Here is a 16,272-nt window from a genome sequence, read left to right as displayed (position 1 = left end):
GGTTTTGGGGAGATGATGGGCATCACCTTATCTGGCGTCTTCTCAATAGGCTGGAACGATGATTCCCTCCTGCAAGCAGGGAGTCTATCGTCTTGGGGGCCCTACCCTGCGCACCTGTGTCCACGGCCTTCGCTAGGGACGCCACCATGCCTTCAATGGATGGCTTTGCCTGGTGAATCTGGGCCTGCACGACTTTGGTCGAGTTAGGGGCCTTCACTTTAGGGGGAGGATCAGAGCCCCACTCCTCGGCCTTCTCCGACTGGCCCGTCCGGGGCTTCTACAGAAGCTTACCCGGGTGGTCCGAATTCTTCACCAAACCGGAGCGTTGGCTCGTGGTCGAAGGTGCTGGGGATGTGCCCTTCCTGGCCGCCAGGGAGCCCGTCGCAATGGTGCTCCCGGTGCCTCCGGTGCTTGGCCTTCTGTTGGGCCCCCGTCGCCAGGGCGCCCTCAAAGGTCTTAAAAGCCTGCTTAGATTTCTTCTTGTGGCTGGGGGAGGCGTGCTGCCTGGACTCACCCATAGCAGGGGCCTTTGGCCTGCAGCCACTCCGTGAGACGCCTGCGCCGATCCTTCATGGTGCAGGGGACCATCTACCTGGCAAAAAGCACAGTCATCGTCCAAGTGCAATTGGTCCAAATGCAAGCAATAGAGGCACACGGAATGCCTATCGTCAAAGTAGATGTTCCGCAGGCCAAATCCTGGAAAAATCCTGAACAGAGGCATTGAGTCTTCCTTATCCTCTGCCATGTTCATGTGGGGTAGGCCTTGAAGCAGCTTCTGGCATCCTCCAAGAAGAAACTGGCCAAAAATTCACCCTAGAGGGGCTCTGAAGTATCCGAAAACAGATCCCCTTGAATCAGAAGCTGGATCGATGCACCGGAAAAATAGAGTAAAACTGGACGTGAACGTGCAGTAAAAATCTGAAGATGGCTGCCAGAGGAGGGACTTCGGTGGAGGGCAGTAATTGGCTGGGGGCAGTATAACCAGAGACCAGTGATTGGTTGTTAGGAGAAAGACAGTTCAGAAATAAAAAACTGATTATTTCTTCACCGAAGATTCCCAGCCTGAACAGGGAATATTCATGAGCATGTGAAACCCATGCCAGACCCAATGCTGGAGAACGACGACTACAGGTGTAAGCAAGTTACTTTCTTACCTGGTAACCTTCTTTCGATGGGATGGTCCGACGACGTATTCCATATCTGACAGTAATCACCAGAGCTGTGGTGCTTCGGAAAATCTTTCAGCGTCTGTGTCGATAGGCCGCCCTCGAGGACCTCCTCCGACGGCAAACGTCACCAGATGTTATAAGTAGGACGCACAACGCCCGTAGCCTCAGTTGTAGTTTTTTCCCAGAACGTGTGGCACCAATCTTCTGCCAGTATGACCACAGAAAGCCTTGCAGAAACGTAAGATGCAATCGCATAAGAAATTCTGTAGCGCGGTAGGCCGGGAGGGAGCGATATGGAATACGTCGTCGGACCATCCCATCGAAAGAACGTTACCAGGTAAGAAAATAACTTGTTCTTCGAGGGGATTGGGTCCTCCGACGTATTCCATATCTTTGACAGACTCCCAAAGCAGTACCAACGTAAGGAGGTGGGAAAAGAATTTAGAATATACAAATTTAGAATGCCCAATCAAATTGCAGAGTAAAGGACCGCCTTGCCAAAGGCCAGTTCCGGCCCCCGGATAGCATCGAGGTATTAGTGGCTTACAAACGTATGGACCGAAGCCCAGGTTGCTGCATCACAGAGGTTACGAATAGGAACACCCCTCTGCAGGGCAGTAGAGGCAGCCATACCCCTGGAAGAATGGGCCCGTAAGCCTACCAGAGGGTCCTTACCCGCCAAGCGGTAACATTCAGAAATTGCGAAGATGATCCATCGAGACAAAGTCTGCTTAGTAACAGCTTGTCCCATACGTCTTCCAGTGTAACCAATAAAGAGTTGACTGTCCACTTTGACCCGGGACATGCGTGAAATATAAAAGCTTAAAGCTCTCCTAGAATCCAGCCTATGGAGCCTCTCGTCGTCCTTACCAGGATGAGGAGGATTAAACGCCGGAAGAATAACCTTCTGGCTTAAATGAAATTCCGACACCACCTTCGGAAGGAAGGACGAACTCGAAGGACAACCCTGTCCTTGTCAAACACCGTGAAGGGTGGCTTAACTGAAAGTGCCTGTAACTCACTCACTCTGCGAGCGGAAGTGACCGCAACAAAAATACAGTTTTAAGAGTTAACAGTCTCAAAGGGCAGGAATGCAAAGGCTCAATGGGAGCGCCCATTAGAAACTTGAGAACAAGGTTCAGATCCCAACAGGGCACCTGGAAAGGTGACAGAGGTAACACATTAGTGAAACTGAGAAACCAAAAGGGATTTTAAAATAAGAACACTCCTCAGACGAGCGCTTAAATATAAGCAGCGCCACCAGGTAACCTTTAATGGTACCCACTTGCAGACCCTTGTGGGCCAAAGAAAGCAGAAAAGACAGAACAGGAATGTCACATGCAAAAGGATCCACATTCTGAACTCATCAGCAGTCGCAGAACTTCTGCCAATGGCAACGGTACAGGGACTTTGTTGCCGGCCGTCTGGCCGAAAGCAAAACCTCCATCACGCCTTCAGGGAGGTCCCAATCCTTATACCTCAATCTTTCAAAAGCCAAGCATGAAGGTTGAGGGATCTGGCCTGCAGCCACTCCGTGAGAAGCCTGCGCCGATCCTTCATGGTGCAGGGGACCATCTACCTGGCAAAAAGCACAGTGATCGTCCAAGTGCAATTGGTCCAAATGCAAGCAATAGAGGCACACGGAATGCCCGTCGTCCAAGTAGATGTTCCGCAGGCCAAATCCTGGACAAATCCTGAACAGAGGCATCGAGTCTTCCTTATCCTCTGCCATGTTCATGTGGGGTAGGCCTTGAAGCAGCTTCTGGAATCCTCCAAGAAGAAACTAGCCATCTCTGGATGGAGAGCCTGACCGCCCTCCCGTGAGAGCAGATCGTCTCGGTAGAGAAGACGACGTGGAGGGCAGATGGACAAGTCAAGAAGGTCCGGGTACCACGTCCTCCGGGCCATGCCGGAGCAATGAGGATCATCCGGGAACCGAACCTCCGTAACCTCTGCAGCACTTGCAGGATGACGGGGACTGGAGGAAACGCGTACAGCAGTGGGAATGACCACTCCACCACAAACGCATCTCCTAAGGCTCCTCTTAGGGGAAATTCCCGCGTGCAGAACCTTTCGCACTTCCGGTTGACACTGGAGGCAAAGAGATCCACTTGAGGGGTCCCCCAAAGGGCGAAGATCTCCAGGAGAATCTCCTGAGCCAACTCCCACTCGTGAGAGATCATGCTCTGCCTGCTCAGAGCGTCCGCCGTCTCGTTTTCGTCTCCAGCCAGATGAACTGCCGAGATCGAAACTTCCTGCTGGATGGCCCAGAACCAGAGCTGCATCGCCTCCCTGCACAGAGGAAGTGACCCTGCCCCCCACTTTTTGTTGATAGTGCATGGCCACTGTGTTGTCCGTCAGCATCAGGACATTCTTTCCTCGCACAGTCGGCAGAAAAGCCTTCAGGGAGAGCCTGACGGCCCTCAGCTACAACAGATTGATATGAAGTCTGGACTCTGACGGAGACCAACAACCGCTGACTGTCAACGCGTTGGCATGAGCTCCCCATCCCGTGAGGGATGCGTCCGTCACGATCGCCACCTCTGGCCAGGGTAGCCAAAACGGAGCCCCCCTTCATCAAGTTGCCTTTGACGGCCCACCACAAAAGGTCCTGGGCGACCGAGGGCAGCACCTGAACAGGGTCCGTCATGCTGCCGGAAGACGGACCACTGGAGCTTGAGAGCCCATTGCAGAGATCTCATCCGCAACCTGGCCTTTGGCACCAGAAGAATGCAGGATGCCATGAGGCCGAGCAACCTCAAGAACTCGAACGCTGGGAGATTCTGGGCATGTTGAAACTTGTGCACCATCTGCTGAATGTGGTGAGCCCTCACCTCGGGAGGCAAACACTGCCCCAGGGACGTGTCGAGCACAGCTCTGATGTACCGGAGCCGCTGAGTTGGCGTCAAGTGGGACTTCAAGTTGAGGGAGAAGCCCAGACTGTGAAGGGAGCGCCAGGTGACGGATAGATGATCCAAGACTTGCTCGGGAGAGCGCGCCCTGATCAACCAATCGACCAGGTAGGGGTAGACGTGAATCCCCCCCTTTCTTGAGATACACTGCCACCACCACCATGACCTTGGTGAAAACCCTCCGTGCAGAAGTCAATCCAAACAGCAGGACCCAAAACTGAAAGTGCCAGTCGCCAACCGCGAACCTCAGGTACTTCTTGTGCTTGGGATGGATCGGCACATGAAAATAAGCGTCCTTGAGGTCGAGAGACACCAACCAGTCCTGAAGTTGAAGGCCTGGAGGACTTGAAAGTACCATCTTGAACTTGTCCTTCCTGAGGAGTTAGTTCAAACCACTCAAGTCCAGGATGGGTCTCAATCCCCAGTCTTTCTTCGAAATCAAAAAATATGGGGAATACCAACACTTGTTCCTCTCCGCTACAGGCACCAGTTCTATGGTGCCTTTCTCCATCAGGGATTGAATTTCCTGCGCAAGGAGCGGATCCGGACTCTTCAAAGAGATTCCCTGGTGGATTGTCGTGAGGCCTCTGCCGGAAAGGAAGACAGTAGCCGTGGGGCTATGATCTCCAGACCCCGCACATCTGAAGTAATGGCACGCCATTCTACCAGATGCTGCGCCAGCCTTCCCCCAACCGGTGAAGCATGGGCCTCATGATTGAGCAGAAGCGAGTGCGGCGTTGCCTGAGGGCAAAGAGGCAACTGCACGCGCGGCCTTGGCACCTCGAGTACCTTGTTTTCCACCTCTGGCACTCTTACGGTTGCCCCTCTGACTTGCAGCTCCTCTCCCTTTACTAAAGGATGAGTAATAACGAAAGTAACCTCCCCTCCATTGCTGTCCCCTATGACGAAAAGGCGGAGGTTGGCGGACTGCAGCGCCCAACGACTTCGCTGCAGCTTTGGAGGTCTGCAACCTCTCAAGGCTCTCGTCAGCCTTGCTGCCAAAAAGATGTTGACCATCAAAGGGCATATTGAGGAGCCTGGCTTGCACATCAGGAGCAAACCCTGACTTAATCAACCACGCAAACCTGCGTATTACGGTGCTCGCCGCCATGGACCGGCTGACAGTCTGCCATGTCCAAACCCGACTGAACAGACTCACATGGCATCCTTGCCATCCTGAATAATAGCAAGAAAACCATCCCGTTCGTCCCCTTCGGGAATATGTTCAGCCACTAAGGAAATACAGTTCCACTGAGTGTGCGTGAAACGTGACAAGGCACATACAGAGATAGCCGCCTGAAGAGCCATACCCCCTGAAGAAAACACTTTCTTCGCCCAGCCATCAAAACGCTCGTCGTTCCTTTCAGGAGGGATGGTATGATACGACGCCTGCTTCGCTGGGGACGTAGCGGCCTGCACCACCAAACTCTCCGGATTGGGATGCGTGGTCAAGTAGCAGGGGTCACTACTGGCTGGGCGGTATTTTCGCAGCAAAGACTTGCCCACTGCCGGGAGACTCTCCAGAGCAGTCCAGGCCGCTGCCACCCTTCCTTGCAGAGCCATATGGAATGGCAGTAACGGGTCAATGGGTGGACCTTGATCGAGGATATCCGTAAGGTCATCCTGCACAAAATCAACTGGGGGCGTGGACCACCCCAAGTAGTCCGTGACCCTCGACATAAGGTGCCGGTACGATGACTCGGCATGGATGCCAGGCTCAGGCCTACAGAACTCCACCTCCGGAGAGGTGTCCAGACCACTGGCGTCATGCAGTGACTGACGCAGGTCCTCAATCTGGCTATGACCGGACAGAATCTCATCTGGTAACATGTCAGGGACCAACCAATCTTCAGAACCCTCTTCCACCTTGGAAATACAATCCATAGGCTGGAAAGTGGGCATTGAATAGGGGAGAAAGAGATGTTTTTCCTTGGCCAGAGCCTTTCTAGGGGGATCCCCCGTGACACGGGGTACCTGCGACACCACAGCCTCGAAAGGCGTTGAGTGCGGCGCCGACAGCATCGACATCGGCCTCGAGGGCAGAGCCCCGAGCATGTCCTTCGAACGCCTGGGCGCTGATGACTTCCTTGGAGGCGGAGCCTCAAGAGAGTCCGTCGACGACCTCGGTGCCACCGGCGTCGACGTCTTCTTTGAAGACTTCACAGGTGCACATGGGCTCGAGCGTGTCGAGGACCGGGACCTGGAACGGGCATGACTGGAACAATTTCCCTTGTCCGAGCGGGACCTTTCCAGCGAATCGTGCCTACCACCCTTGCCCGAAGGCGTACGAGCGGTGTCTGCAGTACGGTCACGACCGACCCCTCTGAGGCGTGGACGGATCGGAGCCCTGCAATTCAAGAATCGCCAACATTTTCTTCCTCAAGGAAGCCCATTCCTCCGGAGAGAAACACTTGGTGGGATAAGAAACCAGTCCACTGGTGGAGTCCTCGGATGAGGATGGGGACGGCGACCGATAACGGCGCTTCTGGGAGTGCCTCGAAAAGGCAGAGGAGTGGCGGGACCCACTCCGGGACCGAGACCCCCTAGACTTATGACTATCATGTGGAGAGTCGCCCCTCGAATCGTCCGTCGAAAGCCCGGTGGACCTCACCTTCCCTTGGACACCTTACCGACCCACAGCTTCTTCTTACGTTCCCGCAAGGCCTTGGACATAAGCGACTGGCAGTCAACACAATCATCCGTGTCGTGGACCTCCCCGAGGCACCAAAGGTAGGCGTCATGCGAGTCCATCACCAACATCTTGGACCCGCAGTCCCCACACTTCTTGAAGCCCGGACGCGGGGTGGAAGAAGAGGAAGACATTCCGATACACTTCAAAAACTAACAGGCTCGAAGAACCGAAAGAACAGAAACTCCAAAGAGTCGAGGCGCGCAGAGATCACCGAAGCGAACACGTTCGCGGAAAAGACAGAACAGAGGCTACGGGCGTTGTGCGTCCTACTTACATCTGGTGACGTCAGCCGTCGGAGGAGGTCCTCGAGGACGGCGTATCGACGTGATCGACACAGGAGCCGAATGATTTTCCGAAGCAGCACAGCTGTGGCGATTACTGTCAGAAATGGAATACGTCGGAGGACCCAATCCCCGCGAAACCAACCTTTGGTATAAGTCTGTACCACACAGTTTTTGATAGCGAGCTGAGCAGCCAGGCTGATAAAGAGTAAATGTGAGCTGGAAGGGTGTTACACAGAGGTCTACAATCACAAGTATTCAAATAGTCTTACACTCAGGGTTTCTTGGTTAAACACTTATTAATGTATTGCACAGTCAGTTAGAAAACATTAACTAAAAAGGAGGCAATCAATATAAAAAAAAAATACTATACTACAGTACTTTACACTAGTCCTTTGTGACATTTAAACTACTTTGAAGTAAGAGCAAAATGGCATTGAGCATTTGAAGTAGGAGCAAAAAGGCATAAGATAATAAAACAAATAGTACTGTTACTCTTAAACAGTGCACATCGTTTCAATTCACCAGAGGAGTTGACTCAATGCAATAAGTAGGCCAAAGTCAATGGGCTAGAGTCTTGTATATGTAAAAATGTTTCTGGAAGTTCAACCGAAAAGTCTTTGCCACGGTTCTCAGAAGAAATTCATAGAAGAAAGGTTCATATGTCGGGTCACAAGCAGACTAGGCCTGCAAGTTGCCCAAGTTTCACGCACTTTCGCAGTGAGAGGCAAGTTCTTTCGGTCTGGTTTTCACAGTACCTTATTTGAAGAAAAAGATGAAGCTGAAGACTTCTGTTCCCGGCAGTCCCTGCAGATCTTGCTGTTCCTGAGCCTCAGTCGTGGGGATAAGAGGCAGGACATTGGGGACTCCTGCACTGCACGGGGACTGGTCACAAAGCTGGCAAATGTTCGATCGTTTCTGGTAGCTGTTGTCAAGAACAAAAACTGGTGTTCTTCCCCATGGTTGTTCGGTTTCCTGTAGCACGCTCATTAACATACAACCAGCTCCGAGAATGGTGTCCAGGTGGCTTACGCGTTGATTGGTCCCACCAACTCAAAGGGAGAATTGGCCCTTGAAGGGCTTCTCTGTCGAGATGAACTTGACAATTTGGACCTGCAGCAGGGCTTCAACGGGCAAACCAACGGTCCAGGAGTAGCAGCAGCCGTCCTCTTCCAGCTCTTCGGTTCCTTCGTTCCAGTGGTCGACTGCCTTTCAAGCCAAGAGACAGGCCTTTTAAAAAGTTTTCTCCCCTTCATTCCAGCCTAGTTGCCACTCACACAGCAGAGAGGCTGTCCTTGCCGAACAGTCAGCCAGCCAATCACACCAGAGTGCATTTGGAAACTAAGCACAGGGAGTTCCGGGCACCTGCCTCAGTTCCTGCCCCCACCAGACACTCTGGCGCCAGAGGCGGTCTTCAGTCCGTAAACCCGCCAAAGGAGTAGGAACAAAGGGACCAACTCTGGTTTGGCACGCAGACAAAAACTCTAGAAGGACCTTTCCAAAAATGAAATGGTGAAAAAAGAAGACCGGGACCTAGGTAAACAATGGGGGCTCAGACGACATCTTGAAAAACATGGCTCCCGCAATTTTTTGCTACCGGTGTTCGCGGTCGGGGAAAAATCATGGTAGTTTGTTGTAAAACCACTGCAACCAGCCATTTCAATAGAAAAGGTTAGCATTTGACTGCTACATGAGTTTCTAGACATAGGGGAAACTAGGTAACTCCTTCAGCCCTCTATTGTAAGAGTGTGTGCTGGGTCTAGGAATTTGAGAAGACTAGTAAAGCCAATTTCACTTTACTTTCTCTGGGAAACAGTTTATCCCAGAGAAGGTGTTTAAACCGAGAGAGCCTAAAAGGCACCCCTGTGTCAATGCACTGAGGGTGCTGTGTGACACATTTAACTATGCCAATGGAGTTGTCTAAAACCCCACAATCGAAGAACACAAGAGTAAAACACATCAAAATACATGATAGAGTGGGAAAAAAGGCTCACTCTTTCCGGGTAAAAAAACCAAGCCCCCAAAATCCAGCAAAGTTGCTGGGGGTCTCTAAGGTGAAGGGAATTAGCACATTTGAGAATTCTCCAACAGTGAAGAATGGCAAGCATACATTTTCTGAAAGAGTACAGGCAGACCTTTTAAAGGATAGGTGACTAACAAGAACCCATTGAAAATGTCATGAATAAATACAGATCCCAAACAGGCACCTGAAACGGGGACAGGGGAGGGGGTGCAGGGTGGAGGGGGGTGGGGCACATTCATGAGCCCTTTTAGAAATTGGGAAATCAAAGGAATCTTAATATAAGAAGATTCTTCAGGTGAGCACTTTAAAATAGACAGCGCCACCAGGTAACATTTAAAATGGTACCCACTTGCAGAGCAAGCAAGAACAAAAACCATCGGAATGGAACGCTAAAAAGGACAGACGTTGTGTCCTCAGCACCAGTCGCAAAACATATGCCAATGGAAACTGTATAGGGATTTGGTTGCAGGGCATCTGGCCGAAAGCAGCACCTCCATCACGTCATCCGGGAGGTCCCAATCCTTATAGCTCATCCTTTCAGAAACCAAGTGTGAAGGTTGAGTTTTGACCTCTGTATGGAGAGCTGGTGGACAGCTCGATGGCGTGAGCTCCCCAGCCTGTGAGGGAAGCCTCCGTCACCACCGTCACCTCCGTCACCTCCGGCTATGGCTGCCAAAAATGCTCCCCCCTCATCAGATTCCCTTCGCTGGCCCAACACAGAAGATCATGTGAGACCGTGAGTGGAATCTGAAGAGGCTCTGACATTTTGCCCGAGGATTGTGACCACTGCGTCTTGAGATCCCATTGAAGGCATCTCATCCTCAGTCTGGCCTCTGGCACCACGACAATGCCTGATGCCAGGAGGCCGGACAAACTTAAGAATTCGAAAGCCAGAAAACTGGGTATGTTGAAATTTGTTGACCATCTGTACAATGTGATGAGCCCTCACCTTGGGGTGGCAAGCACTTCCATGGATGTGTCCAACACAGCCGCGATGTACTGGAGCTGTTGGGAAGGTGTGAAATGTGACTTCTTGAAATTGAGGGAGAAGCCCAGCATGTGAAGGGAGCGGCAGGTGAGACGGAGATGATCCAAGAAGACCCAAAGGCACTTTGTGATGATTGGCTGGCTGACTGTTCGGCAAGGACAGCCACCCTACTGGGTGACTGACAGCTTGGCTGGAATGAAAGAGAGAACTAAATAAAAGGCAAGGCTTTTGGCTTGGAAGGTAGAGTCGACCACTGGACAAAGGAACCTAAGAACTTGTAGAGGACGCCTGATGCTACTCCTGGACCTTTAGTTTGCCCGGTGAAGCCCTGTTGCTGTGCTGAAACTCCAAATTCGAATAGACCGAGAAGCCCCTGCAAGGACGACTTCTCCCCTTGAGTTGGTGGGACAAATAAACTCCAGAGTAAGCCACCTGGACATTCTACCGGAGCTGGTTGCATTTCCACAGAGTTGCTGCTGAAAACCAAAAAGCCAGAGAGAGGAACACCAAATTGTGTATGTTGGTTTTAGGTTGGCCAAGAGCTCCAGGAAGGCCCTCCGGACTCCTAGGAAGCAGGACTGACCAAGCCTAAGCCCCAACAGAGTGCAGGACCCCAGAAGCGAGGAAAGTCCATCTTGACAGCCAGAAACCACATTGTTGCCATTTGCGGCAGTCCTGAGGAGCTGAAGCACTGAACTGCCACTTGTTGGAAAGATTGACTGTTGCGAGCGATGACCGTCCCATTGCAGAGCAGGAGTCCCCACAAGTCCCCCCCCTCTTGTCCCCACGACTGAGGGCCAGGAATAGTGAGATCTGCAGCGCTGCACAGGAACAGAGGTCACCTGCTGCACCTTTTCTTCAATACAAAGGTACTGTAAAGTCTGAGAGAACTTACCTCTCATTGTAGTGTTGCTTGCATCTTCTACTACTCACAAGTCGAATCAGCTTGTGGCACTACATTTGATTCTTCTTTACTTCAAAGACTTCTAAAACATTGTGCAAAGACTTTTCTATGTACCTACCAGAAGTGCATCATCCGATATAAGCCTTTTGTCAATTGACTTTGGCTTAACCTGTTATACTGAATGACTCTACTTAGGGGATCCCAAAGTATTTGCCTGCTTAAGAATATTTGTTGTCTCATAACCTCACCTGAGGGTGTAGGTTGTGACTGTGGGCCATAGAAACTGTGTGTACAGTTTTGAAGTGGATTTGTGTGTTGCTTTTATATTGCTCCCTTCTGAAGAAGGCTTAGTCTAACTGACTACTAAATTAATAATTGTTTATTCAAGAAACCTTGTGTGTGTTGATTTGAATAGTAGTCACTGTGAATCTAACTCCCCTACAGCTCACACTGACCCCTCTTGAGATAAGCCTGGTTGCTCAGCCACACTACCAACCTTTGTAGTACAGACTTATACAGACTTATACCAAAGGTTGGGTCCCCATTACCTGCAGGTCAGGGTTGTTGTAGTGCACCCAACAACCAACGTCCATCCAACCAGTTCTCTGCATCTGCACCCCCACACACATGCCCCTACTGGCCGAGTCTATGTGCAAGACTGTAGACTCCATGGAGGTCTGGAGCGACAGTTTTTGCCTCTGCAAAGCCTACCTTAATTGCCACTTGCCTCTCTAGGGGCAAGTCTGGAAGGAAGGAAGCAATCTCCCTCCACAGCTTTTGGTTTGTTGCCAAAGAGGGGCAACATTCACTTTCCGCAGGTGCCCCCCAGCATTGAGGCAGACCGTCCTGTCGAAGTACTCCAACAACTTGTCCTCTTTAGATAAGCAACTAGTTGCTGAAGAGACCGTGGAGGACACGGAGAACTTTTAATAAATGGTTGCCTGCTATCATGACCAAGGATTGCGGCTGAGGATGTGTCTAGAGCAACACTGTATACTTTTCTAGTGTCCATCCACCCATTTAATAAGTAGAGAATTGAACCCTGGCTTTTTTCAGACCCTCAATGCTACCAACAGGATATCCTTCTACAAAGGAATGCCAGACCGGATGGCCGATTTCAGAGCCGAAACCTCTGCTAGCACCCCCGGCACCTGCTGTGCCTGCTCTGGTTGCGGAACGCCTAGAAACTCTGCTAGACCCACCACCCGGACATGAAATGCCTTGACCAAGGCCGCCTCCATGTCATTGGTATCGTCCTGTGCCTGGGGAGAGGCCCATATCCCGCTGTGAAGGCTCTGCCACATGCTTGGGAGAAGATCAGAGCTGCGTCGTGTGGAGAATTAAGCCCTAATGGTTCCCCCACATGGCTGGCTGCCATCTTGTGGATCAGTGCCGGGTCGTGGAGGAATGCGCAGGAACCTACCCACCCCCTCCAGGGCCTGGTACTACAGAAAAAGCAAATACCTGGAGGGGACTAAGGAGGCGTGACACTCAGCCACGCAGCTGGTAGTCCTTTGAAGCTGCTCACTGTCCTGTGGTGGCACCAGAAGGCCCCCCTCACCATCGGTGATGGTATCGTAGTTGTTGCGATTCCCGTTACTACCGCCTTCTTTTTTGAAGTAGAGCCCAAGGGCCTCTCGCATCATGGTGTGGTAGTAGACCCTTTAAGAGGCAGACCCCGGAAGGGCCACCATCCTCTGCCCTAAATCTGGTAGAAGAGCCTGAAGACCCTGTCATGATTCCTGCCGGTCATGATTCCTGATGTCAGGCTGGAGCCAGGCCACGATCACCTATATGGCCCTCAAGGGCCTCTCTATCCCTCCAAAGACCCACTTGGAGTCAGACTTGGCGCTTGTGGCACCAGACTCACTCACTCCCATAGGATAATATTGGGGATTGACATGTAGTGCATTGATGGGGACAAGATGGATGCCCCCACATATTTCGGTTCCCAGAACTGTATGTGCAGTCTAGTCTTTTGGGTGTGGTTCAGCCCAGACACACCTGTGATAAACAGAGACTATTTAAGCCACGTCCAGGCTGAGAAACATGCTTTGTGTTTTCTGCACCTGCAGCGTGACACTCACTGTGTTTGGATCGGTCTCCAGTAGGCCTGCATCTTTCTTCTGCGCTCAGCTCCTGCAAGAACAAGACCACCGTTACGAACAGCCTTACCTTGCGGCGCTTCTGCCCATCATTCATCACTTCTTCTGTTCTGCGGGCATCTTCGGCAGTGTCATTCCCATCCCGGCACGCCACTTCCTAAGGAAAAGGGAAAAGAACAGAAAAAAGGCATTAGTAAGCATTCAGCAAATCTTCGCTTATTTTTAAAGACAGTTCGAACTTCAAACGCTTACCTGAATCCCAGCCGCTCTGGGGGAACTCTGTCTCTGGAACTTCTCATCCATCTGCAAGAGGGAAAGACACTCCAGGTTAGCGTGGAAACATCTAGAGGCGCGGCATACCAGGTTTACTCACTGCATTTCTTCATAACCGGCATCCACGCTGAAAACGTTGCGGCACCCAAAGACACAGAAAAATAACTCAGTTCAATACAAATACGAAAGGTTTGCATCGTGCTCTCACTCACCTTCAGCGCTACTCATCTCAGCAGCACGTCGCCATCCCCAGACACCGGCCATCATCGAAGGAAAGGAACCAAGCTAGAGAACTGTTCAAATGACTCATACTTACCTGTCGGACTCTTGCCAGTGAAGTAACTAGGCAGCAACAACCTTGCATCAATCAACGCGCCCTGCGCCGAAAGCAGGATGGAGAGCACACTTTCCAAGAACACAAGGCCCAGTCTCCAGTCGAGTGGACTCCAGGGAAGGGTTCAAGGTCGTAAGAGGTCAGAGCAGGCTGAGTGACGTCCCCGTGGATACCAGGTGAGCGTTAAACCCCTCACAGTTGATGTATTCGAGAAGGAATCACTATAGTAAGGTGTCTTAAAGATCTCCCTTACCATGTCTTGCTGCGATGAAGTCCTTAAGATGTCCAGGAGACGAGATAAGCAGTTCTTCACATAGCGCGGACGCCCCACACCATGCACACGTCCCACTGGTGGTTGGGTCCCAGTCACTCCAAGCAAAGTGTGTGGGGTTCAGACGCCAGAAAGGAAGGGTTGCACGAAGGCGCACCTAGAGAATCTACATTTAATGGTGAAGGTCATATGTTTCACTGCCAATCAGTTGGTTGTACTGAACAAATGGGAAGTGTTGGAGTTAAGAAAATGGTGTGTCTGAGTAAAATGGGAGTCGGACTGATCAGGAAGAGAATGAGGTACTTAATGTCTATTTGGAAAGAATCTCAGACAGTATAAAGAAAATACACAATCTGTGACAAGACTCAAACCTTTCTGCCGAAGATGTGTCATTTCATCAAAAATAGTTCTAGCATAAAGAAAAAAACTTACATCATGCGTACCCCTTCCCTGTCAGGATGCACAATTTCTGCAAGGACTGCACTCATGTCCAGGTTCTTGGTCATCTCTTCCAAAGCATTTTCTGGGATCATATCTAAATTAACAAAGATATTCTTCGAGTTACTGCTCCATCCATGCTAACATGCTTGCTCACATCTTGTCACTATTCACCTCCTTGCATTCCAGACTTGATATTAAGTTCATCAGCTGCACTATTAAAACATTAATAAGTGGTGGTGCCGCTCTGAGTTTCCAGGATTAATTAACAAAGGAAAACAAGAAAACAAAGATTAGGCCACTACACTAATTCTACTACTTAAGCGTTTTCATCCCAAAATTGAAGAGTCAAGCAGGGCGTGAATTATATCACTGAGAAATGCCCATTTGGATTGTCCCAGTTAACATTTACAAAAAAACGGAATTCAGAAAGCTATGCATTTATAGACCAGGACTTAGCCATTTGTCTACTCACGCTGGTGTCCCACAACACAGTGGGCTACTAGTAACTTGAGTGATGGTACTTCAAACAAGGCTTGATGGAAAAGTAGTTCCTGTGCCGTAGGGCGTTTGCTGGGATCTTTTTCCAAACACTTCTGTATAAACTCCTGAAAGAAAAAAAGAAATCTGCAAATGATTGAATGCTACCTCAAAATGATTTTCTCTATCAATATAACAATAAACTGGTAAATCTGGGAATGTCCAAGAACAGGTGGCGGGGCCCCATTAACTTCGGAAACTCACAGAGATTCAACATACCCTACCAGTCATTCAATATGCCCATCTATGGTCATAACGTTAGGTGAAAATGTCTTTCACCATACTGAATTTAAAAAAGACTGCTCTAACTGAACTGCCAGCAAGCATGGTAGCAGCGCTGAGGCAGGTTTTCCTCCCAGAAAAATCATTTTTTTCATATTGAAGGCTGCACCAAGTAAGGCAAAAAAAATGTTGCTTTTTTTAAAAGTAATGTTTGCATGAGCCCTTCAATATTCGAAAATATAGAACATTCATGTCAGCACAATCCAAACCATTCCCACTGCAATACAGTTACAATGACCCACAAGAGAGTTCATAAACATTCTGGTAGACTCTGAAGGCTGCGCCAGACTTCTCCTCCTTGACCTCTCAGCGTCCTTTGACACCATCGACCATCCTCACGGACAGACTACACCTGCTCGACATTAGGAAATCAGCATTAAGGTGGATTTCCCTCATTCCTTGCTAAACGATAACAAGTCACCACTGTTCTTCCCTTCTCATTGACATCACCCCCCCCCCCCCAACCGGTCGCCAACGGGGTCCATAGGGCACATCCTTATAGGCCTGCTCTTCAACCTCTACCTGAGCCTAACCGCTGCTCTTATTCTCGCACATGACCTAACCAGCTACAACTACGCAGACATCCAGATCATCTACAAGATCCTTCCAACCCCCATCCAACATCGCCTGAAGCCTCACAAAAATCAACCACTGGATGACTGCTAACCATCATCTCAACAACGCCAGAAAAACAAAATCATGACTGCCTTCTTTATCCAACCCACCCTGTGGCCATCATCCCTAGGTCGTCGTCCTGCACCATCCAACTACGTAAAGAACCTGGGATGGACCATGGATGCAAAATTGACACTTTCAACCATGCCTAAATAGTGCAATCTACACTTTTGTATCATCATCTTTCCATACCTCTTCTACTCTCATACCCTTAGTCATTGCAATCCAGACTATCGCCCTTTCTCGTCTAGACTACACTAACTCCCTATACCTGGGTGCCCTAGCATCTCAACTCCGAAAACTCCAAAGGGTCCCAAACAGAGCAGCCAGGCTCCTCCTTGTCCTTGGCCCCAGAGAGTACATCACACCCACCCTCATTGGCTCC

The 16,272-nt window shown here is 50.4% G+C and overlaps 1 protein-coding gene across 6 annotated transcripts in view; it reads right to left on the bottom strand.

Annotated features, from left to right (window-relative positions):
• The window catches only part of NRBP1 (nuclear receptor binding protein 1), a 1,221,009-nt gene that overhangs the window by 763,603 nt on the left and 441,134 nt on the right, over positions 1-16,272 (bottom strand). For all 6 annotated transcript variants that reach the window (XM_069605466.1, XM_069605470.1, XM_069605464.1 and 3 more), the window contains 2 exons: positions 14,866-14,998; positions 14,385-14,487 (listed from right to left, as the gene is read on the bottom strand). In XM_069605466.1, the coding sequence (XP_069461567.1) occupies positions 14,385-14,487; positions 14,866-14,998 (236 nt within the window). The remainder of the gene's footprint in view (positions 1-14,384; positions 14,488-14,865; positions 14,999-16,272) is intronic.

Source organism: Ambystoma mexicanum, chromosome 4p, assembly GCF_040938575.1.
Source record: "Ambystoma mexicanum isolate Mex_15411 chromosome 4p, UKY_AmexF1_1, whole genome shotgun sequence".
NCBI classification, from domain to species: domain Eukaryota; kingdom Metazoa; phylum Chordata; class Amphibia; order Caudata; family Ambystomatidae; genus Ambystoma; species Ambystoma mexicanum.
The sequence above is the reverse complement of the archived record's forward strand: the minus strand, read 5'-3'. Positions and strand labels throughout refer to the sequence as shown.